Below are 26844 nucleotides of genomic sequence, written 5' to 3'. Positions count from 1 at the left end.
AGTGCTGCTTTCCCTTGGTGGATGCTGATTCCCAGGGAGACAGAGGGGCAGGTGGTGAGACCCTGATCTAAGATCTGAGGGTGTCAACTCTTTTCCCGACAGCATTGCGTGGCTGGTGAGATTCTGAGTGAGGGGAAACCCGGCACGCGTGTGAGGCTGAAGCGGGAACTTGTCAGAAATATATGACTTTTTCTTGTGAGCATGAAATACACTATTTAACCATCGGAAAGGTGCATTGTGGGACATTTAGTGGAACTACAACCACAAAGACATCTGCACCTAGCCTATAACTTGTGAACTGTGGACAGATGCTACAGAGTAACATAGTGGTCCGGCATAGTGAAAATGGCCAATTGAAAGTCTCTGTTTAGACTAACATTTAAGACTGTGAGATACTGTGAATTGAAGGGATTGGAAGTTTAGAGGAAGGAATCCCCTACAAGTGTTGTGATTGCAAGGCCTGAGCCCAGCTGAGGGAGACCTATGTGGAATTAAGTGCTTCTTGTTGAAAGAGGTCCAAGCCCGAGTGAGGGAGACCTGTAAACGAACATTGGGACCTATTGAGACTTTGTATTTAAAAAGGGGTCCGAACCCTACCGAGGGAGACCCAGTTTGAAATGCGGACCTGAGCCTTGAGAACTTAGAGATCCTAAAAAGAAGGAACTTGGTTTTGTGGGTGTCCAGGCATTCTGCGAATGAGAGACTTTGTCGCGGAAAGAGACTTTGTCGCGGAAGGTCCTGGCTTATGTCCCAAACTGCATCCTTGAGGCGAAGAAGCCAGAAGGTGTTCCAAAGCCCAAGTGTGCAACCTTGTCCCGTGCTGCAAACGTGGCGAAGGGAACCCCACTGTTCAGTCATCCTGATACACACTTTCTTGAACTCTGTTTTCTTTTGCATACACTTTTTCCCCACACACATTTGTTATAGCATAAGGATTGGCAATATTTTTATTTTTAGTATAGTCCCTTTTGATTTGACAAGACACTACTAGGACTGTGTTATTTATTATTTGATGGTCGAGCTTGCTCCCATCCTTAGATATAGGACAGGTGTTCTACTACCCCATCTTTGCTAAATAAACACCCTTGAAATGTGCCTCATTTGTGTCTGTCTTCATTCATGATACCATGCCTTCCTTACACCCCTAGCTTGATTAGCTTACAAGATATGAAGAGTAGAAGTTACCTGAAGAAGTCGTAGCGGTACTTCAGCTCATTCGCTTGCAGTAAGTCTAACTTATTGGCAAAAAAATCTTCTTTGTCCACTGCCAGCAATTCTGTCTCCTCCATGCAGACTACTGTGGCATTTCTGTGTGAGTCCTTTATCAGAGCGACTTCCTAAAAGAGAGAGGGAAAGCAGGAAGAGAATAATTTTGCCCACTTAGTTGCTGCTTCTGCTTATCACTGTTGCCCCAGCATTCTCTCTTACCTGAGAGGTAAGTCTCCCAGTGGAGAGAATCAGCCATTTTGTCACAACACGCGTACCTTCATGATCAATTTTTACATCACCACTAAGGGCACTCAAAGCGCCCTAATGACATAATAATACATCATGCTATGTGACTTAATGCCATTTCAATTGCAATCACCAGCACAGCGATGCACATACTTGATCGACCCACACATGAAATGGTAAAAGTACTACTATTTAGTTTTGTATGAAAAATAGGTTTGCTTACAATAACAAATACATGAAAACATATATATATATATATATATATATATATATATATATATATATATATATATATATATATATATATATATATATATATATATATATATATATTTGGGCAGGGCCTCCAGCTGCATCTTGATTATGTCTGATCCTTAATGATATAATGTTTTAAAACGTATTAGAACACCAGGATGAGTTCAAACAGTCTATGTGGTAGCTCTAATTTGTCACTCTTTCAGTCTCAAACAAGTTCCCTTGATTTTTCTGCAATAAAACAGATCGAGATGGGTAAAGACACTGTAAACTCTCTTCTCTCCCCTTCTACCCTAATCCCACTGAGTTATATTGTGATTCAGGGACATACAGGTCCACAATTACACTTTTAAAATGTTTGAAGAGTCTTAAGAATATACATGTTTTATACGGGGAAGCACATCCTTATTAAATGTTCCCTATAGCCTTGTTCTGGTGGCACCATAAGCGGCTCACTAGCTATATTGAAAAGTGCGGGCCCATGACCGGAGAAAGCGGATTGCTTAATTAAAATTGCAGCAGTTTATTTTGTTATCTTAGCAGCACAACATTTCCATTACTAATCACACGGTACAATTTGTTGTCCCTGCTATTCATTTCCACATCCATAGTTCCGTTTTTTCCAATGATGGGTTGGGCTACCATGTAATCAGGAGTTTTTGCCATGCAGGCCATTAACTGTTAATGGGGCAGTAGCACATATGCCAGAGCTATTCAAACTGTCGGGCGTGTCCCCCTCTCCTCCCCGCAGGGGGGTGAGGCCACATTCCTGGGGGGTCGCGAGAAAAGTCTGAAAATAAAAGAAAGGAAAACCTTTTTACTTTTCGGGCTGGGGTCTCGTACCCTCCCCACCCCTTTGGGAATGCGGTTGCACCACTGTATGGTCTGGATCTTTTAAGGACACATTTACATATCAATTTCAATATTAGTTAGTATTTAGTTAACATTTATTTTCATTTCATTAACTGTTTTTGAGGACAAGCAGTTTTTCTGAGGGTTAAGCCTTAATATTAGTGCTGTAGATACAGAGCTTCCCAAACCAACATGGAGGGAGCAAATCTGAGGCTTGACTGGAGGATTTGATCAGCGGGTGGACATTCTAAACTGCCTTTCATTGTCCACTTCTTCACGGAAGGTCCAGTTTGTTTTGGCTCTCCAGTTTTGGGCCTATTTTAAGGCGGTACAGAAGTTTCAGGTTGACAGGAGTCTCTGAGCAGACATCTATGTGGGGCATTACCAGCAGAAGTCACTGTGGGAGCGATGCAATTTTATCAGTGGATTGTCAAAAGCTTTCCACAAAGTTAAGCAGCCATCAGGTGTTTTCCATCTGAGACAGTGTGGTAATGACCTTTAAAACATGAATAAAACTCAGAGCCAATACGTAGGTTGTTTGGACTATAACGATAATCCAATTCTTTTATTAACTTAATAGGTATTTTCTTTCTCTTTCTCTCTAGATATTCAAAAAAAAAGGATACAGTTTCTCTTGAAGACTTCAAGTGTCGGGTAGATGGAGTATTAGTCAACAGTTCAGGTAAGACACTATAAGATTTTTTTCCTTTTCGCAAAGTTCAAACTTCAGAGAAAAAAATATAATTCTTCTTCCTCAGGACTCCTTTTCTTTTCTCCTTTTCTCTGGTCTATTCTTTTGGACTGTTCTTATCTCTAAATATAATTCTTCTTCCTCAGGACTCCTTTTCTTATTTCCCCTTTTCTCTGGTCTATTCTTTTGGACTGTTCTTATCTCTTTATCTTTCCTTTTCTCTCTTTTGTTCAGCTCTTTCGTTTGAATGGTGCAGCCTTTGACTGTAGGGTATTCAGCTTCCTTTTCTTGTGTATAGATATCCTCAGATGGGAGTGTTCTCTCCCCCTTTTATAACGAATCACTCCTCTTTAGTTTAGTTATTGACCAACTCAGTTCATCGCTTTCTCTTAAACGTATGGTTTTGTAGTACACATTGGATGCATGAATGCTAACTCTCCATGCTGGGGCAAGCTTTAACGTTTCTTTTCCCTTTTCAAGGGCTCCCAAGCATTGATTGCGCAACGGCGCGTATTGAACCTTTACAATCTTTTAACTTGGTTGACAATAAAAAAAAAACACAGACGCAACGGCGTCAACTTCATTAATGTTTTCTGGACGACAACGGTCGTTTTTAATGAACTCCGCTCGCGGGTAAAGCGGTATGGTTTTCCTCTCCCCCTCTATATTACTCGCTCGCTCACCTCCGACTGCGTGGTTTCAGTCCGACTCGTCGGTGGCATCTGACGGTTGAAACTGACCTCGCCTCGGCTTCAGCAAAACGTACATCGAGTCAGTTTCCCCTTTTCTTTTTTTGTTTTCTTCGTAATCTTTACGACATCGGTTGTCGTTGAACAGTGCTCCGTAATCAGGTGGCGATCTGTCAGCTGCACATTCTTGGACGTTCTCACATAGATCCCCGCTTGCTTCCCTCTCCGCTGTTCATGGCTCTTTTTTTCTTTTTTTTTTTTTTTTTTTTTTAATACGCCCACGATAAACCGTCCTTCTCGCTCTCGTCCTCCTGCTCCCCCGTCTCCTAGGCAACCAACAAAAGAATTCGCAGGCATTAGAGGAAAGGCCATACAGGAGGGACTTCCTGGTCTTCAATACCTTCACTACTCGGTACTAGTTTCTATCATAATTACATCAGAACGTCACACCCCCTCTACTAAACCCTTACGTTCGGGAAGGGTTTGTGCCCTGGATAAATAATCAGCTTGCGACAGCAGCTTCCCAGGATTGTGAACAGTTTTAAAAGAGAAGGGCTGGAGGGAAAGGAACCACCTTAGTACTCTTTGATTTGAGTCCTTGTTGCGTGCTAACCATACCAACGGTGCATGATCCGTTATTAGAGTAAATTCACGTCCCAGTAGATAGTATCTAAGAGCATCAATGGCCCACTTAACAGCTAAACATTCTTTTTCTATTGTTGGGTAGCTAAGTTCGTGAGGTAATAGTTTCCGACTGATGAACAGCACAGGTCTTTCGCCGTTCCCTTGATTCTGGAGAAGGACTGCCCCAAGTCCCGTTCCTGAAGCATCCGTCTGAAGAACAAATGGGGATTCAAAATCAGGGCATTGTAACATTGCCTTACTGGTGAGAGCTTCTTTTAAAGCGTTAAAGGCTTCCATAGCTTCAGTGTTCTGCCACTCCTTCTTTGGTAAGGAGGGTTTCCTCAACAGATTTGTTAGTGGAGTAGCCAAAGTAGAAAAGTGTGGAATAAATCTTCTGTAATACCCCACAAACCCAAGGAAGGCCCGTATTTGTTTTGTATTTTCTGGGAACTTCAGCTCTTTGATGGCCTTTACTTTCTCCTCTTGGGGTTTAATTATCCCTTGTCCAACATAATATCCTAAATACTTCGTATGGAACTCAGCTATATGGGTTTTCTTCGGGTTTACATGTAAACCAGCATCCTTTAGTGTTACGAGCAGCTTTCGTAAATGAACCATATGTTCTTGCCAGGTTTTACTATATACAATTATGTCGTCCAGATATGCACCCACATATCCTTCATGCCCTTTTATCAAATGATTCATCAGCCTTTGAAAGGTTGCTGGTGCGCCATGTAGACCAAAGGGTAAAACCGTAAACTGGTACAGTCCGGTTGGCGTAGCGAAGGCTGTTTTCTCTTTGTCGGCTGCTGATAACGGTACCTGCCAATAGCCTTTGGTCAGATCGATGGTAGTTAGAAACTTGGCCTTCCCTAGATTATTCAAGAGATCGTCGATGCGTGGCATCGGATAAGCGTCAAATTTAGAAATTTCATTCAATTTCCGAAAGTCCATGCAGAATCTTACACTACCATCTGGCTTCGGGACTAGGACTACTGGTGAACTCCAGTCGCTAAATGACGGTTCGATGATTCCTAAATCTAGCATTTCTTGAACTTCCTGGTTGATGGCTTTTACTTTTGACTCAGGTATCCGATAAGGTCTGAGTCTTACTATAGACCCTGGTTTAGTTTCTATACGATGGTGGGTTAGACTAGTTCTCCCTGGAAGGGAAGAGAATATGTCCATAAAATCTTGTAAAAGATGAGACAGCTCAGATTTCTGTAGTACCGTTAACTCCATGTTGATATTTAACCCTTCGACACCTATTTTCTCCTTTATCTGGGGAAAGTTCCCTTCTAATGGTACATCGTTAGTGATCATAGAAACACTCCGTATTGGCGGAATCCACTCCTTAAGCAAATTCACATGATACGTCTGATACAGGAGTCTACTACCGGGTTGTTTCACTTTATATGTTAAAGGCCCCAAAACTTCTTGGATCTCGAAAGGTCCCTTCCAGCTGGCTAACATTTTGTTGTCTGATGTGGGCATCAAGATTAGAACCTGATCTCCTTTCTTAAAGGTACGAAGTTGGGCTTTCTGGTTGTAATACTTTTCTTGGTTCAATTGAGCTTGGAGAAGATTGTCTCTTGCTACAATCCGTAATTTTTCTATTCGTTCTTGCAGTTGTGAGGCATATTCAGTTAGGGATAACTCCTGTTCGGGCTGCTCCTCCCAATTCTCTTTCAATACGTCCAATAAACTCCTCACGGGTCTTCCAAACAATAATTCGAAGGGTGAGAAGCCTGTGGAAGATTGTGGCGTATTTCTGAGGGTCATTAGTATCCACGGCAATATTCGGTCCCAGTCTTTGTCTTCTGGTGAGGTTGTTTTCCGAATCATCTGCTTGATAGTCTGGTTATAGCGTTCTACTAACCCATCCGTTTGTGGATGGTAAACTGCTGTCTTCAGATGTTCTATCTTTAATGTATTGCAGACTTGTTTCATCACATTGGACATAAAGTTCGTTCCCCTGTCGGTAACAATTTCTCGGGGAATCCCTACTCGGCCTATAAAGGGAATCAATACGTCACATATCTGTTGTATATTAGTGGCCTTTAAGGGGAAAGCTTCTGGGTATCGAGTGGCATAGTCTACGACAACGAGGATGTACTTATGACCTCTTCTCGTGGGATCAATAGGTCCTACAATATCGATACCAATTCTGCTGAATGGTTCTTGTACTAGTGGCATTGGTTGCAGGGGCGCTTTCTTTATGTTAGCCCTATTCTTCTTCTGACATTCTTCACAGGCTTGACAAAATCTAAATACTTGTTGATAAACCCCTGGCCAGTAAAATCTGTCCAAAATTTTCTTAGTAGTCTTCTCTGTTCCGAGGTGTCCCTCCCCAACTTGTACGTGAGCGACTTCTAGTACTGTTGGATAATATTTCTGAGGAACTACAAGTTGCCTTAACTCATCCCCAGTCCGGGATTTACTTACTCGATATAACAACCCTTTCACCTTGATGAAATGTGGACCTTGACCTTTGGGATCTTCCAAAGCTCGTTCTCTGGCATACTGAAGTAAGGGGTCTAGATCTTGAGCAGTCCTGAAACTATCACCATCTTCCTCTATCTTCCAGTCCACTGCTATGGGAAGTACATTTTTACTCTTCCATTCTTCTTTCAGAATTTTCTTTAGCTTTTTACTCTTAAATGTCTTACTGGTTGGTGGGTTGATTTCTTCGTCAAAGAAAGGGGCACTTTCCCACCAGCTTTTCTCAATTTTATGTATTAATTTAGGTAACTCAGGTATATCTGACCCAACTAATAATGGTTTTGGAAGATTGGGGAGAATTGCTGCTTTCACCCCCATAGTCTCCCCGCCTAGCTTAATCTGTACATCCTTTGATGGGTAAGATTTTACGTCCCCATGTACACAGCGTATTGGGATTTCCCCAGAAGAACAATAAGCTTCACCTACCAACTCTGGTGTTATAGCAGTCTGTAGACTCCCGGAGTCGATCAGCGCCGTTGTCATTTTTCCATCCACTTCGGCTTCACAGGTATATAGGTATTGAGGCTGTTTTCCAGGTAGATGTTCCAGATATTCACTTTCCTTCATGGAACTGAAGGCCCCCACATCCATTGGTTCCGTTTTTGCTTTCTTTGGACAGAACCTAGCAAGATGACCCCATTCCCCGCAATCAAAACATTGAGGGCCTCGAACGGTAGATGTAAAAGGACGATAATTGCTAGGGCCCTCACTGTTTGGTCGGGACCGTGAAGCTTCTCCTTCAGATTTCTTCAACATCGAATGTGGCCATCTCGATTGAGGCATAGCTTTGTTCACTGGGTGATGTAACTTGCTAGCTATCGGATATGTCATTATCCGACCCTGTCCAGCCTTTTGATATGCCGAGGCCACATCTACTGCTTCCCTTAGAGTTAGTCTATGGTGTTGTTTAACCCATCTCTGAACAGGTCCGGGAAGAGCCTCAATAAATTGTTCTAATATCACTTTCTCCGTTATTTCATTCGGAGAGGACACCGTGGGCTGTAACCATTTCTCTGCCAATTCTTTAACTCGGTAGTACAACTGTCTAGGAGTTTCCTCTCCACCCAACTTGATGTCTCGGAATTTGATGCGATACGTTTCTTCATCGTGTCCCATCCTCTCTAACACTACTTTCTTCATATCTCCATACGGGGTGTCTCCTGTTGGGTTGGCGGTTTGATAGGCTGATTGCATTTCCCCGGTCATCAATGGTGCGATGTAATGGCACCATCTCTCGGCTGGCCACTGTGCATTTCGAGCAACTCTTTCAAAATTTACAAAAAAATGTGCAGGGTCTTCTCCTGTTGAATATTTTTGTAACACAGAGGTAGGAACTGGAGTGTTGTTCCTGGTATTAGTAACCTCGAGTAGTTGTGCTTGCTGCATTTGTAAGGCTTGTTGAAATGCTAGTCTGTCTGCTTGGGCCTGCTGAGTTTGTAATTGTAAGGCCTGTTGTAATAATTGCTGTCCTTCACTTAGGGTTTTAATAAGGTCCTCCATAGCGTTCTCCTTATCCCACTTCTGACACCACTTGTGGTAATGACCTTTAAAACATGAATAAAACTCAGAGCCAATACGTAGGTTGTTTGGACTATAACGATAATCCAATTCTTTTATTAACTTAATAGGTATTTTCTTTCTCTTTCTCTCTAGATATTCAAAAAAAAAGGATACAGTTTCTCTTGAAGACTTCAAGTGTCGGGTAGATGGAGTATTAGTCAACAGTTCAGGTAAGACACTATAAGATTTTTTTCCTTTTCGCAAAGTTCAAACTTCAGAGAAAAAAATATAATTCTTCTTCCTCAGGACTCCTTTTCTTTTCTCCTTTTCTCTGGTCTATTCTTTTGGACTGTTCTTATCTCTAAATATAATTCTTCTTCCTCAGGACTCCTTTTCTTATTTCCCCTTTTCTCTGGTCTATTCTTTTGGACTGTTCTTATCTCTTTATCTTTCCTTTTCTCTCTTTTGTTCAGCTCTTTCGTTTGAATGGTGCAGCCTTTGACTGTAGGGTATTCAGCTTCCTTTTCTTGTGTATAGATATCCTCAGATGGGAGTGTTCTCTCCCCCTTTTATAACGAATCACTCCTCTTTAGTTTAGTTATTGACCAACTCAGTTCATCGCTTTCTCTTAAACGTATGGTTTTGTAGTACACATTGGATGCATGAATGCTAACTCTCCATGCTGGGGCAAGCTTTAACGTTTCTTTTCCCTTTTCAAGGGCTCCCAAGCATTGATTGCGCAACGGCGCGTATTGAACCTTTACAATCTTTTAACTTGGTTGACAATAAAAAAAAACACAGACGCAACGGCGTCAACTTCATTAATGTTTTCTGGACGACAACGGTCGTTTTTAATGAACTCCGCTCGCGGGTAAAGCGGTATGGTTTTCCTCTCCCCCTCTATATTACTCGCTCGCTCACCTCCGACTGCGTGGTTTCAGTCCGACTCGTCGGTGGCATCTGACGGTTGAAACTGACCTCGCCTCGGCTTCAGCAAAACGTACATCGAGTCAGTTTCCCCTTTTCTTTTTTTGTTTTCTTCGTAATCTTTACGACATCGGTTGTCGTTGAACAGTGCTCCGTAATCAGGTGGCGATCTGTCAGCTGCACATTCTTGGACGTTCTCACATAGATCCCCGCTTGCTTCCCTCTCCGCTGTTCATGGCTCTTTTTTTCTTTTTTTTTTTTTTTTTTTTTTAATACGCCCACGATAAACCGTCCTTCTCGCTCTCGTCCTCCTGCTCCCCCGTCTCCTAGGCAACCAACAAAAGAATTCGCAGGCATTAGAGGAAAGGCCATACAGGAGGGACTTCCTGGTCTTCAATACCTTCACTACTCGGTACTAGTTTCTATCATAATTACATCAGAACGTCACAGACAGGCTTTGCTTTTTTAGTACCAGAACTGTTAACTGATGTTATAAAGGATGTTTCACTATGTTATTTAGGAAAAACATATTCTCAGAGTTCAGGAGTTATAAAGCGAGGTGGGCGTAGGAGCGGAAAGAGATATAGGGCCCGATTCATAGAATCGGGCGCAGAAATGGCCCAAGGGGCTCGCATCGAAAATGACTCTGTGTGTGCCGTGGCGCAGATAAATACTTCCGCGGCACACATATTCATGGATTCCCAGAGCCATCACTAGCCGTCGCGCAACTAACAGAAAGCTGCGCGAGGAAGGCCCCAACACGCCTGCACGCACACCAAAAAGCCAGTGAAATGCCTAACACGGCACAAGCATCCAGGCTATCCCTGGCCCAGCATACAGCCCCCCCAGCTAAATCACATGTAAACACCCCGCTACCCCGGGTGCACCTCCAAGAAAACGCATGCCCTCTCACACAAAGCTAGCCCCTACATCAGCCAAATTGCGTGCCAACATGTCGCAATCCCCGGCCGCACCCCAGCATAATCATGCGAAAACACCCCGCTAACTCAGGCTGCACCCCACAGAAAATGTGTGCCCTCCCACGCAAGGCTAGCCCCTACACCAGACAAATTGTGCGCCAACACCTTGCAATCCCCGGCCGCACCCCAGCGTAATCGTGTGAAAACACCTTGTAATCCCCAGCCACACCCCATCCAAATAGTGTGTCAGCACCTCGCAGTCCCCTGCAGGAAGACCCCTCCAGATGGGACACCCCAGCCCAGCAAAAAACAAAAAGTTTGGTGTTCCCACACAGCCCCATCACCTGTTGCCCCCCCCTGCAGGCAGCATCCACCAGACGGGACATCCCCACCCGCAGCCTCATTACCCCTGACACCACCCTGCAGGCAGCCCCCTCCAAATGGGACACCAAAGCCCCATCACCCGTCGCCCCACACTGCAGGCAGCCCCCACCAGATGGGACACCCCCACCCACAGCCCCAGTACTCCTGACAGCACCCTGCAGGCAGACCCTTCAGATGGGACACCCCACCCACAGCCCCTTTACCCCTGACACCACTCTGCAGGCCGCCCCCTCCAGATGGGACACCCCAGCCCCATCACCTGTTGCCCCCCCTGCAGGCAGCCCCCTCCAGATAGGACACCCCAGCCCTATCACCTGTTGTCCTCCCCCTTGCAGGCAGCCCCCACCAGACAGGACACCCCCACCACCATTACCCCTGACACCACCCTGCAGAAAGCCCCGTCCAGATGGGACACCCCAGCCTTATCACCTGTTGCCACCTCCCTGCAGGCAGCCCCCACCAGATGGGACACCCCCACCCACAGCCCCATTACCCCTGACACCACTCTGCAGGCAGCCCCCTCCAGATGGGACACCCCAGCCCCATCACCTGTTGCCCCCCCTGCAGGCAGCCACCACCAGATGGGACACCCCCACCCACAGCCCATTACCCCTGACACCACCCTGCCGGCAGCCCCCTCCAGATGGAACACCTCACCCACAGCCCCATTACCCCTGACACTCCCCTCCAGGCAGCCCCCTCCAGATGGGACACCCCAGCATCATCACCTGTTGCCCCCACCCTTGCAGGCAGCCCTGACCAGACGGGACACCCCCACCCACAGCCCCATTACCCCTGACACCACCCTGCCGGCAGCCCCCTCCAGGTGGAACACCTCACCCACAGCCCCATTACCCCTGACACTCCCCTCCAGGCAGCCCCCTCCAGATGGGACACCCCAGCCCCATCACCTGTTCTCCCCCTTGCATGCAGCCCCCCCGGATGTGACACCCCAGTCCCATCACCTGTTTCCCCCCCCTCTGCAGGCAGTCCTAACCAGATGGGACACCGCCACCCACAGCCCCATTACCCCTGATACCACCCTGCAGGCAGCCCCCTCCAGATGGGACACCCCAGCCCCATCACCTGTTGCCCCCACCCTTGCAGGCAGCCCTGACCAGACGGGACACCCTCACCCACAGCCCCATTACCCCTGACACCACCCTGCAGGCAGCCCCCTCCACAAGGTACATCACCTGCATGCTGTACCCTGACATTGTGACACATCATCACTGCAACAATTGTGTGTTGTGCACTTGTACCGCCGTGTTGTGACATCAGCCAGAATATGCTCAGGAACATGTACCCTGCAAACCAAAATGAAAGCATTCACTTGTGCCACATCCATGAGTGCGGCATATGCTCACACACAATAGCTGGCCGTAACCATCTCCCAACATACACAAATGATATGTGATTGTGAAAGTGAGGCCCTGCTGCCCATGTGACAATGTCATGTCATCAATCCCCAGGGACCAAATATTTAACAATGACACAAGCAAAAAACTATGGACAGGTGTCTCACAGCCTGAGCCTCAATGAGCTGCTAAGTTCAGAAGACATTACCAAACAAACGCATCACCGGTCTGGGCAGGTGTGAAGGACATTGCAATCAGAGAGTGCATGACTCACAGAGACAGCTGCATTGGTCATCCACTGTGGAATATAAAGAAATGCCACTAGTGTATCCCAGTTCAAGAGGTTGTGCAACACCTGAGGTAATGAATACTGTACATATACATGCTGGTGAAGGGGAATGCGCCACATGTGCATTAAGTCAATCATGTGCCATTATCCTGAACATGTAACACTCCCACAGTCACCCCACCCCCTCCCTCTCTACCTCCCAAAAACAATGAGGGCTAACACAGAGTGATGCAGCACAGGTGGAAGGAAATACTATTTGATAGTGCACACCCATACTTCCACTTCACACACCAGCACCGGTCAGCCACATGTGTATCCTGCTCTCAGAAATCATCCCAGCAACAATACACGTGCATGTAAGCATCCACACACATGACTACCAATGGTAATAATCAGGGTTACTAAATGGACTACCAAACAGGCACACAGCAAAAGTAACTGCTACAAAAACTAACTGTGAGTAAATAAAATAATATTTATACAGTTGTATTACTTGCAAACAGACTGTAAACAAAAATCAAAAAGGGGTCCATGATATTTTTCATTTACATGAGTAAAAATATTAGTCAAATCCAAACATAAAATAAAGGTCCATAAAGTTAGGGGAACATGAAAAGACAAAGACACCATAAAAAACTATGTACAAAAGAACCAAGCAGGATTGTCCAATAAGTCCACTCCCAAACAAAACAAAATCAAAATGAAACTTACACCTACAGAACTATGTACAAAAAAATGGAGTATTGTCCCAAATGTCGGGTCCAAATAATAATAAAAAATCAAATGTAATTTACATCTACAAAACTATGTACACAGGCAGCGGGCTAGTCCTCCTCGTCACCAATCTCAGCCAATGTCTGGACCAGGGTATCATCGAGCACTGCGTCCATTTCTCCCAGGCGAGCCTCCGCTCTTATTGGAGGTCTGGCAGGGCCTCCAGCATGGTCCTCGCCATCTCCACCTCCCTGCAAGTTTCCTCCAGGATGGCAGCCCGCCTCCTTCCTCGACGCAGTGCAACCTCCGCCCTGGCCATTGTGACTCTCACCTCCCAAGCCCGCTGCCCCTCTGCCCCGATACGCTACCCGTAGCGCACAAACACGGAAGAAATCCTGTTCCTCAGGTCCACATTTGCTTCCTGCCTGATGCTGGATACCTGCCCCTCGTGATGGTATGCCCTGAGTACAATAGCTTCCTCCTCAGAGCCTGCTGCTGCCAAAGCGCCCGGTGCCTGCTTCATGTGCACACCCTCCGGGCTGATGACATTACCCGGGGGTGCCTGGGTGGAATCTGGGCTGGTAGGCGCCCCGGAGGATGACTGGAGCACAGAGGAGGGGGTCACATTAGTGAACAGGCCACGCAGCACGAATGCTACTAGCCAGTTGAGGAGACCCCAGACGTCATTGTGATGATGTGCAAGCACCCGACAGGAAGCCCGCACTTCATCACGTATGTCGCTGGAACGCCTCCCAATACCAACCAGCAGGTATACCACTCTGTCCCGAATGGCAACAGCCGCCGGCATTGGGGTGTCAGTCTGGGTGGAAGCATCCGACACCTGCGACTGCGTCTGGGTTGAGGCATGCCGGCAGGTGCATGCAGCTGCGTAGCTGCTGTTCCAGGGACAGGAATTTGCACAGGCACCTGCACAGTGAACTGCACAGCCACCTGCCCCAGGGGCAGGTCTACAGTAGCCACAGCCACCTTACCACCCCCACCTGCCCCGTGGCCTTGGTTTCTACGGCCCCTTCCTCCTCCCCCGCCATCCTGGATGTCTCCAGAGCGTCTTCCGCAGTGGATGGCCCCTGTGTTTGCTCACCTGTCTCCCCTGCTGCCGAGAAGTCCACGTCCACCTTCACCCTCTTGGACTTCCCCTCATAAGCTTTGATCGATGGTCCAGACACGGCACCAGCCTCCTCGCTCCCCGATGATGTTGTGTGCAGGTAACGTAGCTGGGCCTTGCACATTAGCCTGGTGGAGGCACCCCTGCTACCTTGCTCCACAGCAACGTCTCTGCCCTCTTCTTCCAACGCAACTGCAGATACGGAGACAAAGAGCACAAGCATCAGGGTACTGCACCAATGTGTGCTTGGCATTAAAACAGTCACATAAAGTAAACTGCTAATTGGTACAACCATCATCCCCCTCCACAACACACATGTACATGCAATTTACATGCATGCACATACACGTCTGTCCATCACAACAGACAATCACATCCGGGGACATGGCACTGTCACAACCTATCATTCGTGCATGCTACACACACATGCATCATGCACACATACACATGTCATGCACACACATCACATGATAGTCCACAAGCACTGCAATGAGCAATAACATCAGAGTACACTCAAGGGCCATCCCGCAACATGAAGTCACACATTGGAATGCACCTGTTACATCCACCCATGAGTGATGGCCAGTCACACAATCACGTCTTTGACACATACACATGAACAGCATGCCTGAACATGAGGTTGCCAACACCACCTCATCTGTCACACTTGCCACACTGGCATGTCTCAGACACAAGTAACAAACCATGTGCACGTTGTGAAATGCTGCAGTACAACACACAATGCAAGTGTAACACCATTGAAATTACACATGGTTCACTGCACATGTAGAGCACTGTCTGTGACATGCATGCAGACATCAGTACAAGATGCATACTTGCTATAAGCCCAAGGGGCACACTCCCAAAATACATGAACATGCACATGCACTGTGTAGCCCAGCAACACATGAACACTCATCTGACGACTCCAGACGTTGCTGCAAATCGCTGAACTGGGTGTGCAGCACCGGGTAGAACTTCTCCAGGACCCGCATGTTGGTGTTGTTCATCCGGCACCTCCGCCCCCTTACGTTCTCACCGGCCTGGAGAAAGCGCGTGGCCTTGATGTGGGTCCATGTTTTTTGGTCCTCCCAGCGCTTGTGCACGTGTCGGAAGTCACGGGATGCCACCCTCTCTGAGTTGATGGCATCCAGGATCCGGTCCCAGATCAGCTTCCATCCTTCCTGACCGACTTGCGTTGGGGCGTTGAAGAGGGCATCATGATGCCCCAGGACCTGCTCCACCAGGATGTCAACTTCTTTGGCACTGAAGTTGACAGCCCTCTGCCTCGCTGCCGTGGGCGGGCAAGGTGGTCCTGGGGCTGGGCTGTGGAGCGGTAGTGATGTTGTTTGGTTTGGTTTGGTTTATTATTTATAATGCGCATCATACCCGGGGGTAACAAGGCGCAGCAGTTACAAGTATATGCGAAGCTTGGTTACACAAAATGATACAGGTTACATACAAGTAAAAATGATGTACAGAGAGAACATATTTACAAAGATGGTGTGCAGTAGGAGAGTATATGGATACAGGGATATATATACAAAATAGAGTTAGAGAAGCGTTAATGGCCCCAGCACCAGGTTGTGGCACATTGGGAGTCTTCTGAATCAGCAGAGGTGGTCAAAGGGCCAAGGACAGGAGCCCTGACAATGGCTGGACAGCAGACACTCAAATTGCAGGGCAGGTGGGCAGCAGGCACACACAGTGGGCAGGCAGCAGCAGATGGCTCGGTAGAGGCCGCTCAGGGTAGTAGGGGGCAGGTAAAAAGTCTCGTAGGCCGGAACGTGGGTCTTCCGTGTCGTTTGCGTGGGCAGCCGGAAACAGAGTGACAGTTACTGTGCGCATTTGAAATTAGCATGGACACGTGAAATCAGAGCAAAGGTTGCTCATTGTGTAAGTTATGTGACACGCGCTGGGCATTGGCATTCATATTCGGGATAAAGAAGTGCGTAGCAGAAATCCGAATTGGAGTGGACGGACGAGTGCATTACAGAGATTTTTGGGGTGCCACGCAATTCGTTCACTAATGTGACAGTGCAAACTTCTTATTTTGCTGGGGGGTTTGCCTCTGAGCAAATGCACGTGTACTTTTCTTTTTCCGGGGGCTGACAGTGAGTCGCGTATGCATTATTCATACTCTGGGTGCCCCTGTGTATCGCGTACCTCCATTATTAAGATTACAGTAGTTTTCCTGGGCTTCGCATACGCATTTCTTGTGTTGCTGGCTGTCACAGCATATCGCGTAACCCTTTTTCACCGGAGCTACTGAGGTATCGCGTTCACACATTTTGGATTTTTCGGGTACCTGTGCGTTACGTGTCCCGTTTATTTTTTCACCAGCGGTAATATTGAGCCTTGCTGGACCACATTAGTACATTTACATCACGTACACTGCCCCCTCACACCGATTGCCCAGGACAATTGCTTGGTGTGCCTTCAACTGTACAAGTCCATCTGTACCATGAGTGAGAAGGCCCCAAGGGGGAAAGGTGGCAGAGGTGGCCGTGGTCGTGGAACGTAAAGAAGAAGCTGGTGCCCCCACCTCCAGGGGCAGGGGACATGCAGTGAGGGCTGTGCCCCCTCCAACAGGGTCAGGGAGCTGCAGATGAGGCTGCTGCACCCCCACACCCCCAGGTTCAGGGATATGCAGGCGCAGGTGATGTCCCCAACACCCAGGGTCAGGAAGCGACAGCATTAGCTATTTTCCTCTCACCAGGTACATGGGCACACAGGGGCAGCTGATGTCTTTGCGTCGAAGGGGAAGGGACGCACAGTTAAAGGACCTGGCCCCAGCACCCAGGTTCAGGGACCTGCAGGGGCAGCTGATGTCCCCAACACCCAGGGTCAGGGAGCTACAGCAGTAGCTGTTTCCCACCCCCCCTTCCAGGTACATGGACACACAGGGGCAGCTGATGTCCGTGAGTCCAAGGGGAAGGGATGTACAGTTAAACGTCCTGGCCCCAGCACCCTGGTATGGGGACCTGCAGGGGCAACTACTGTCCCAACATTAGTGGGTGATGGCATGACCCCGGCCACTAGTAGTCCAGCATCTATTGCCCTGCGTGGTCCCAGCCACACAGGGTCTGCACCACATGCCAAGAGGCAAAAGCGTGCAGACAGGAAGAGGCTCAATTCCAATGGACGGCACAGGACACCGTCACGTCGAGGAAGAGGAGTTTCAATGATGAAGAACTCCAGATCCTCATGGACTATTATGTGCGCAAACACCACTGTGACATGTGCATGCAGCCAGGGAGCACACATACGCCTGCTCAGCGTATGGTCCACTGGCAGCGAGTCACGGATGACATCAACGCCTTGGGCAATGTGAAGCGCACCGCTGGTCAGGTCATGAAGCAGTGGAATGACCTCCACCTCCACGGTCGAGCCAAACACAAGCTGGGTGCCAACCTCACCTCTGCTCTGATGACTGGAGGGCAGTCACCACAGGAGCAGGAGCTCACACCACATGAAGATGCCATGAGTTTGTTAATTCATGTGGATCAGCTGCAAGGCGTGGGAGGCCTGCCAAATTACAAGGACACATCCTCTGAGTGATCAAGCGTGTGCATCCTGAATATGTGTAGTATGATTGTGTTGCACTTCTGCCTGCATTTGTATGATTTCCATGGGTGAACCACTCCTACTCAGTGTACTGCAGAGTGTAAACAACCCATGTGCTGCACATCCTTCGAACATGGCTTTGGGACAGTAGTCATCACCAACCGTCACACACAAAAAGACATTTCCGGCATGCCAACACAATGTGGCATCTGGTTATTTGCATCAGTGATGTTACTGACTCAGCTATGCCAGACAAGTGCTTGTGTCTGAAGCATGTGCTACACTTCACTGCATGTTGTAGAAAATCCATACACACATGTCGGTAAGGTGGTTTAATGCTACCGATACCTTTCATGAACACTGTCAGCAGGTGTGATATTGTGCCATGAGTGACATGCCATTTTGCTACACTGTGCACATCCCCGCCGCAGCTATGGCTCAAATATTTGTGAGGTGTCATCCCTATTAACCTCCCGCACTAAACGCATACTCTGTGTATCAATGGCTCCTGTCCCTCTTGTGTGTCACTGTCCCCTCTGCCTATCTCCCAGGACATGTCATTACTCTCTCCACATCACACACCTGGGACTCCACACTAAGGGCATTTCCACATTGTGTTCATTCCCTGTGCCAGTGGTACACTGGTGTTTCTTGTAATTATAGTGGACTTGGCTGTGATTATGTGTGCACATGTTCACATGTATATCCATTTGATGAGTCACAATTAGCATGTTTTAGTCTACTGTTTGCTGTGCCATGGGACAGAATGTGCTTCCACAGATACATGTCTTTTGGCAATGTGTCCAGTGCTTACATGGTCAGGGACATGGGATGTAGTGTGAAGTCTGCAAACGCCATGATTTCAGTGCTTTTTCTACATAGTGTGTGTATGCAAATTATGGCATGGTAACGTGCATGGCAATGTGTTGCCGGACAGCATTGTGATAACAATGTATGTGGTCGATGCAATTAACATGATTCTTCAAGTCTTTATATGTCCATGTGTAGATGATGAGCCACTAGATGTAGGGCAGGAGCTAGAGGAGGAACGGAAGTCTGAGCCGGAACAGAGCACAATTGGAGGACGTGTTGTGGCAGCCCATGAAAATCCACTGGTGCTACAGGCCATCCGGGGTATGGCTCAGTATGAAACCGACTCGAAAGAAACCAGTAGATCTGGTGGTGAACCAAATGTACATTCCTATATGCTGTCGGAGGGGAGTGCATCAAGTGTTGGAGCTGTTGTAGCCGGTACGTCTGCAGGGGTCACGTCCCCTCACAGGGCCAGCCAGTGTTGTCACGTCCGTCTGTGGTGGTTATGGCTGCAAGTTCACGCTCCACAGTATTGGTTTCTGGTCCTGGGATGGATGACCAGGGGAGGTATGCAGTCCTGCAACCACAGACAGCGGCATCACATCAAGGGCCATGCTCCCTTGGGTTAGGCAGGCGTGGGGCACGCACACGTGGTGGATGTGTGGCGGCTGGGGAGACAGTGTGAGAGCAGTCAATCTTGTGTTTTGCACAACAACAGGGTGCTTCCTATGAGATGTTGGCTCAGGGCATGGATAGGGTGGCGAATTCCATGATCCCCCCAGAAACACAGGTAGAGCACCAGCTGCAGGCATTGCGGTCTACATGCCACTCACACAGGCTGCACATGGAGGCCAGCAGCAGGAGCCGACGGGCAGATCTGAGGTCTCTGCAGGTCTCCCTGCTTGCAGAGGTTCGGGCCCACAGGGAAGCCCTGAAGCAAGAGTTTCTGGCCCTCAGAGCTTCAATGGAAGTGCTAGAGGCAGCCCGCAGTACACAGTACCAACAAGAGATGCAACTATTGAGGCAGAGCATCTCTGAGGAAATCCGATCATCCCGTGAGGTGTTGCATGAGGACCTCCAAGGCTTCATGTTGCAGATGCATTCATCTGAGTCCTGCCTAGTCACTGTCACTACGGACCAGGTTAGGCCTATACGTGGTCAACCTCCCTTCCTGCTACCACCTTCGGATTTTACACAGGAAGGTGGCCACAGCAGCGACATGCCTCCCAATCTAAGATAGCTGTGCGGTCCATGAGCCCATGGAGGGAATTGTTTTTTTAACATCCACCCATGTGGGAGTTGACATGCACTCTGCCCCTCCCACCCTCCTAGGTGCCCTCAAAATTACCTTGGCTTGTGCACCATTTACAAATTTGCATGTCCCAATTGGTTCCACTGCAGCCTACTTCTGCCATTGACTCAGTCCTTCCTACATGTTCTCACTCCCTGCACACTCATCCCAAGGCAGGAATGTTGCATTAATGTTCAACTGCCCCCTTCCGTTACTGCCACATATTTGTGTGATTGTGAAGGAGCCCGACTTGCAGGTCTTGATACACGTGGTTAATGTACACTTCCACATCATCACGCAGAGGAGCAATGTTACACGTGCTATGGTACTCTCCAGGCTACACTTCTGCAACATCAAACTCATGAGTGTTCCTTGTTGTACCCTGCAACACCTACAGCTTAGCCAGATTATGTATGAGTGACTCGTCAGTTGACTCAGGGCCAGGGCCAAAGTCTATCCTGCAATATGAATGCTTGTGAGGCTCACAGACTCGGCACGTATTACATTGTGATACCGGGATATCATCCACAGGGATGTCGGGGTCCCTGTACTGCCTTCAACACTTCATGCTGATATACTACCCTTCTGTATCCCTGCATTCATCAGGCAACTACTCCTTGTGTGTGAAGCACTTAGGTATTGGATGGGATGGTGGTTGTTGAATTTGCTCTGAGTGATGCCTCCTGTGTAGTGGACTCACTCTCCCCCTGCATATTGAGCAAGTACTCCTTAAGGTCACATTGATCACGTAGTCCTTTCTCTTCTCCACTTCCATCTCCCACTGTATTTGGTGCTATTGATGCAGTACCGTGCTTCATGTCCATGTGCCTTATGTGTCCTTGGTTCCCTGACCCACCACATGTATCATGTGAGGTACTGTGTATATGGTGTACTTGCTCACGATCAGCATCGACACGTGACTAATCCCTCCCATCAGTGTATTATTTTGTTGCCATTTCTGCACAAGATGTTCTCCATGCACTAATCCCAACCTTTAGCCTTAACAACGTCACCTGTACACTTGCACGTTGTGAACACTGACACGGCATTACAGCCTTGCCCCCCCTTCAATTGATTGTCATGATTTCTTGGAAGTATTGATTGTCTGATCTGTGTTAGTGAATGTCTGTGTACATTCACCTGTCCCATTCGGTTCTCCTGTGTGCCCATAGAAATTTATTTGGATATTGGATGTATGCCTGAGCTATGCGCAACACATTTTATTAATTGCTAATATGCTTCCACTACTGTGTGGAGTGCAATGTCCCGATAATACGCAGGTGGATATCCAGACATTGGTATTGTTCGGAGGGTGTCACCATTTTTAAATGTCTTTTTACATTTTTGTCATATGTTCTGTATTCACAATTTCATGCAGCATGTGGAGTGAAATGTGCATTGTGGATGTCATAATGTGTAATGATTGTGGATATGTTGCATGCACATTTGCTGCATGCCATGGATGTGTGCAGGCAGTGTGTGAGGCATTTCTGGTTGTGTTTGCATTGTGTGTTTGTATAGCATGAAGTGTACAGGTGTTTAGGCATGTGTGCAGGGACACATGTTACTGTCTGTATTTTGACTTGTTGTGTGAATGTGTTTCAGTTCACTGAGGAGTGCCCGTGTGTATTGAACTTTTTGTATGCATGTTGTGGTACATGACAATGTTTCATGTTTTTCTTTGTCTGCAGATCCTTACGTCTGGTAATGATAGGTATTTCATGTTCGTAAATCGGTGTGTGAACTACATGTGAGGGGTCCAGGTAAGATGTCCTTTTACATTGAGCGTTAGGTAAGGTTAGAGTTTTACTAGGCATGTTAGTTGTTGGCATCCACAAATGCTACCTGTGTGCATTACTGTGTATATGGTGCACATGGTTCAGGGATCAAGCTATGGTGTGGGTTAACTCATTACTTTCTGCCCACCCAGCACACGTGCACAACTAAAGCTTTCAATCTAGTATGGCTCTTTCTAACAGTGCTTCTAAACAGGGATGTTAGCTATCCCTGTGGTGAATCAACCTGTACTTGGCTGACTTTGCACGTATGAGAGGCACTTTCACCTCAGGATTGAAGCGTGATGTGGATGACACAGTACTTTATTTCATGCCACCCTCAGCCGCATCATCTTCATCACGGATATCTGTCTGTCCACAATTCATTCATGGTCCCACTTTCTCTGTGGCCATACTCCCCTGGCCGTACAGCCACAACCACCTGCACAGATGTTAATGATTGTGGTCATGTCTGCCTCAATTCTCTCCTTTCATGTCCGATTTCAGTCATCTCTTGGAAGTACAACTATCCGATACACCTCCTCTGAGGTACTGCACATTTTCTCACTTTCCAACAGCAGGTCACTGTCTCCACAGGCCGGATTTTAGGCAGGCTGCACTACTGCTACTGCGTATTGCACAAATTCCATGCTTTGAATCCACACCCTGTGTAATTCATTCGGGACAAGACCGCAAGTATTATGCTTGACGTCAAGGCCAAGGGCAGGCACCAGATCTGTCTGCTAGTGATTGTCCTCCTGTTACGCTTACCTGGTCCCTGCGGGAACATTGGGGCACGGTTGCAGCCCTCCCAGGAAGTGGATTCCCCTTGTCAGACTTCTTCCCCTGCTCATATGCTGTGGGCTGCGCCAATTGTTGACACTGTTCCTGCGTAGATATAAGAGATTGTGAGAATGCAGCTATATGACTGCTTTCTCTCTCAAACCCTTCTTCCCAGAATGCGGTGAGCATGCGCCGACCCATATAGTATCACCTGTTGATTGATGATGACAACTCTTCGTCCTGCTTCTCAATGCAGGGGCGCTTTTGATGGACCGAGTTCCTTCATTGGCCCATGCGTGTGGCAGCCCAGACCAGCTGTGGTTGAACCACTCCTGAAGGTAAATGTCTTATGGATTTTAAAATATTGTGATGTTGATTCTTGATTATAGTATGTATCTTTTAATAATGTCTTTCCTTCGCTTTCTCCCAACAGATGAAATGCGGGCGAGCGGTAGTTGCGGTGCATGAAGCAAGGCCAAATGGGAAGAAAATTGAGTCCACGATGCTCAGACAGAAGGTGGGTGTTGGTTTAAGGTTAAGCGCAAGGATTTGTCAAAGCGTGACCTTAAACGTAATGTCTTTAGCAAATCCTAACCTTGTCTTTCTCTTTTCTCTTGCAGGCACGTTTTCAGATGGATTGCTTTTGGTGTCACGACTTTGGGCTGGAGCGCTGCTTTCTGGAGGTCTGGATGATGAATGCCAGAGTCAACGATGATGCGTGCTGAAGAAAGCAGATTCCATGGTAAGTGCAGCGGCTGGTAGCTGGAAACAAGGTAAGATGTGCTCAGGCTGGTAGCTGCTAGCAAGGTAAGAAGCGCTCAGGCTGCAGCTGGAAATAAGGTAAGATGCGCTTAGGCGGCGGTGAGCGTTACGCTGCAATAGCAGAATAACGTAAAGCACGTGCATGAGGGCTGAGCGGGCTTATATAGCCTAGCTCTGGCCATGCCCATTAGCCTTGACTCACCGGCCCCGCCCTGCCACTCCTAAGGGATGCTTACACGTGCAGTCTGACTCTCCCCAGCAGCCACGCCCGACCGAATGCAAGTGGAGGCCCCTGCAGTGAAAACAAAGTACTTGCACCAAATAAATATGTGCTAGTGCACATTTAATCATGAGCCTAGCGCCGAAGGCACCAGGGCTGAGTCCAGCTGGGCCCTCCATGCTTTATTGTCCCAAAGGGACAATAAAAGGTAGTGTTACCCTGTGCTCTCGTTCCCTGATGGTGCGGGATCTGGGGTTCCGGGCCAATGGCCATGACACCTCCACTGGCCAGCCGTGGCAGAAAGGGTCCAGTCATAGGAAGTATGCATTGTACACAGGGATTTGTGAGGCCTGCATACTACCCATCTGCTAATATTCATACCTCAGTGCTGTTCCTCCAGAGCCATTTCATCATGTTACGCTGACCTTCTTCAGGTGAGCCAGTTCCTGATGGAGATTTTTTGCAAGGGATCTTTATCGGCAGCAGGGGCCAACCTCTGGGATACCCATGCTGCCACTCTCTGTTTGGGGACTCATATCCTTAATTTCCATGAACTACTCCTGTGTTTCATCTTCTACTCTTCCTTCTCTCTCCCTCTTCCCTGCTAAGCAAGCCCTCTGCTCTCTCACTCTCTCCATTCCTTTTCTCCTAGATGCTTGATGACTGTCTGCTTGATGTACCTCAAGGTCTCACACGCCCCTGTCACCTCCAGCAATTTTTGGGCAGTTGCCTCCGTGTCCTGGCCTAGTGTCATAATCACTGCACTTGGGGGAATGACCCGAGAGAGTTGCATATCTCTGCACTTAACTGAGCATCCACTGACTGGTTGCCCTTGAAACACCCCTGAACTTGTTACCACCCTCCGAATACCACACCCCTCTAAACATCTGTGCAATTGCTCCTACGGATTGCACCATGCAGGTACGGTGTCTGTCTGTTCCACTCTGTCCTTGGTTCCTGCATGGTGGCACATTCATGCACTTGATGAAACTGACACTTCATCATCAAACATAATCACTGTTGGCACCACTGTTGTGTGGCATGCACAGAGGCGGACATGAGTGACCATTATGGTTTCAGAGATTCTAGGGCTCTGTACAAGTGTTCTTTTTCACCCCTTGTTCCATACATCCTTGAGCTCTTTCAGAAGCTTGCCTTGTGCATCAGTCGTTTTGGTGGATCCTTTTACATGACGTGCCATACCGTGACACAGTTTGATGTTAATTTTAAATTACATATGCAATGGGTTGAGTGACACAGAAGTGAGTGAATTTAAGGTTTTGCATGTTGGTAGTGGTGTAATTATGTCACTTGTGGTGGTAAGAAAGGAATGTCTTTTAAGTTGTAAGGGATGCACACATTTTAGCACTTCCAGGGGCAGATTCTCATGGTGGCTTTGTGCGCACTGTTGATTGGCCCATTGTCATCATTGAATGGCACATGAAATTTGGCATGGTTGTGTGCACTCCGCAGGGGATGGGGTTTAGGTGAAGAAATTAGACACAAGCTGGATACGGGCAGCCTCTCCATGTGCCTTTGGCTAGCCATAAGCAAGCAGCGTGCCTGTGGATGTGGCGGCACCACCCATAGCTCTCAACTCACCCGCTTTTGGCGGGTGTCACCCGCCAAAGCATCTACACACCCGCCCACCCGCCAGCTCATCTGTTTCACCCGCCTTGGCAAAGGTGGGAGCTACGATTCATATTTTTTGCCGGGACCCGATTTCGAGATCCCGAAATCGGGTCCCGGCGCGACTCTTCCTGCGCGAATGGAGGTGTGAAAAGCAAGTGTCATGCTTTTCACGCCCCCATTTCCTCCCCCTTCCCCTCCCTGGCGCTCTCCTTCAATGAGGGGATTGTGCCTGGGAGCATTCCTCCCCACCCCCCTCCCGTAAAAGGTCAGCGACATAGAAGTAGGACTGCCGTTTCATGTTTTTACGGCAGTCCTACTTTTATGTTTATGGCCTTTTTGGGTTTTCACCCGCCTTGGTATCAAAAAAGGTTGAGAGGTATTGCACCACCATGTCCACCGGTACGCCACACTGTGTTGCAACATTGTGCAGGACACATGCTGCCACAATGATCCTGCACACTAGTGGTGGTGCATATAGCAACTCACCACCAGAGTGGTCAATGGAGCGGAAACGTGACTTCAGCACTCGGAATGTGCGCTCCACTCTGACCCGAGTTGCAAGATGGGCTGTATTGTATCTTACCTGGGCCGGTGTGGCAGGGTTCCATATTGGCATCATCATGTAGGTGCTCAGAGGGTAGGCACTGTCCCCACATTGGTATCTATTTGTCTGTGTCTGACATGCATGCATGTGCATGGCCATTTATACCCACCAATGAGCCATGTGTTGCCATGCCTCCCAGCTTCCAGGGCCCGGTTTAGGGGTGACATTCTGAATATGAAACTATCATGGGTGGACCCTGTATAGTTAGCATATAAAGAAGTAATGATGCCCTTGGCATCACATACAACCTGCACGTTGATGGGATGCCAGTGTTTCTGATTGCGATATATGTGTTCTGTAGCCCGAGCTGGGACCCATGTGGACGTAGAGCCACATGGGTGCAATTAATAGCACCAAGCACTTTAGGGAAGTGCGCCACCCCATAAAAGGCCTGGACCGCGGCCTGCCTTTCTGCAGGTGTTCTGGGCATGTAGATGTGCCTGAAGACTGAGGGGTGTGCAGTCATTATTGCCAACACCTGATGTAGGCAGCGTGACTGTGTTGGCTGTAAAATGCCCCCAACTATGGCAGTGGTTCACTGAAATGATCCAGTGGCCAAAAGATGCAGTACATTGAGCACCTTTTGCATGGGGCTTAGTGCTTGGGAGCACAGGGTGGGTGATGTAAGGTCATCTTCCCACTCCGTGACCAGGTCTAAGATGATATGAGGTGGAAACCTATACCTGCCATAGACCTGGTCATCAGGCATCCCAAAAAGGCTGGTCCTTGGTAGAAAAATCTGGGCTCTGGCCATCCTCCTCCTCCTGCGGTGTGCCACGCTCACTGCTGAGACAAATGGTACATTCATCATAGCTGTATACGTGCGTTTGTTGATTGCGCAGGATTTGTGTGCATTTGTTTTTGTGCATATTGACATTTATGCCAGCTATCGCGTGGCGTACGTGTTTCAGAATTTGCATGTATTTTTCTGCACAGGCGAGCCCTGTTCAATTCCATCAATATGGGTATTTGGCACGTGTATGGGTGTTGCAAGGATTTTACTGTGGGACTTCCCTAGTAACGACCACATTAACGCTTGTTGTTCCCCATTCCACGTGTTCCACCCCCTTTTTTCAGGTGACTGCGTAGACACGGGTGGGCCTTCGCTTGG

At 47.9% G+C, this 26844-nt stretch overlaps 1 protein-coding gene across 1 annotated transcript in view; it reads right to left on the bottom strand.

Annotated features, from left to right (window-relative positions):
* The window catches only part of LOC138488500 (cyclic nucleotide-binding domain-containing protein 2-like), an 808593-nt gene that overhangs the window by 373540 nt on the left and 408209 nt on the right, over positions 1-26844 (bottom strand). The window contains exon 7 of the mRNA XM_069615519.1: positions 1186-1337. Coding sequence (XP_069471620.1) covers positions 1186-1337 — 152 coding nt within the window. The remainder of the gene's footprint in view (positions 1-1185; positions 1338-26844) is intronic.

This window comes from Ambystoma mexicanum, chromosome 9 (genome assembly GCF_040938575.1).
Source record: "Ambystoma mexicanum isolate Mex_15411 chromosome 9, UKY_AmexF1_1, whole genome shotgun sequence".
Taxonomy (NCBI): Eukaryota; Metazoa; Chordata; class Amphibia; order Caudata; family Ambystomatidae; genus Ambystoma; species Ambystoma mexicanum.
This window is presented reverse-complemented; position numbering and strand designations above follow the sequence as displayed.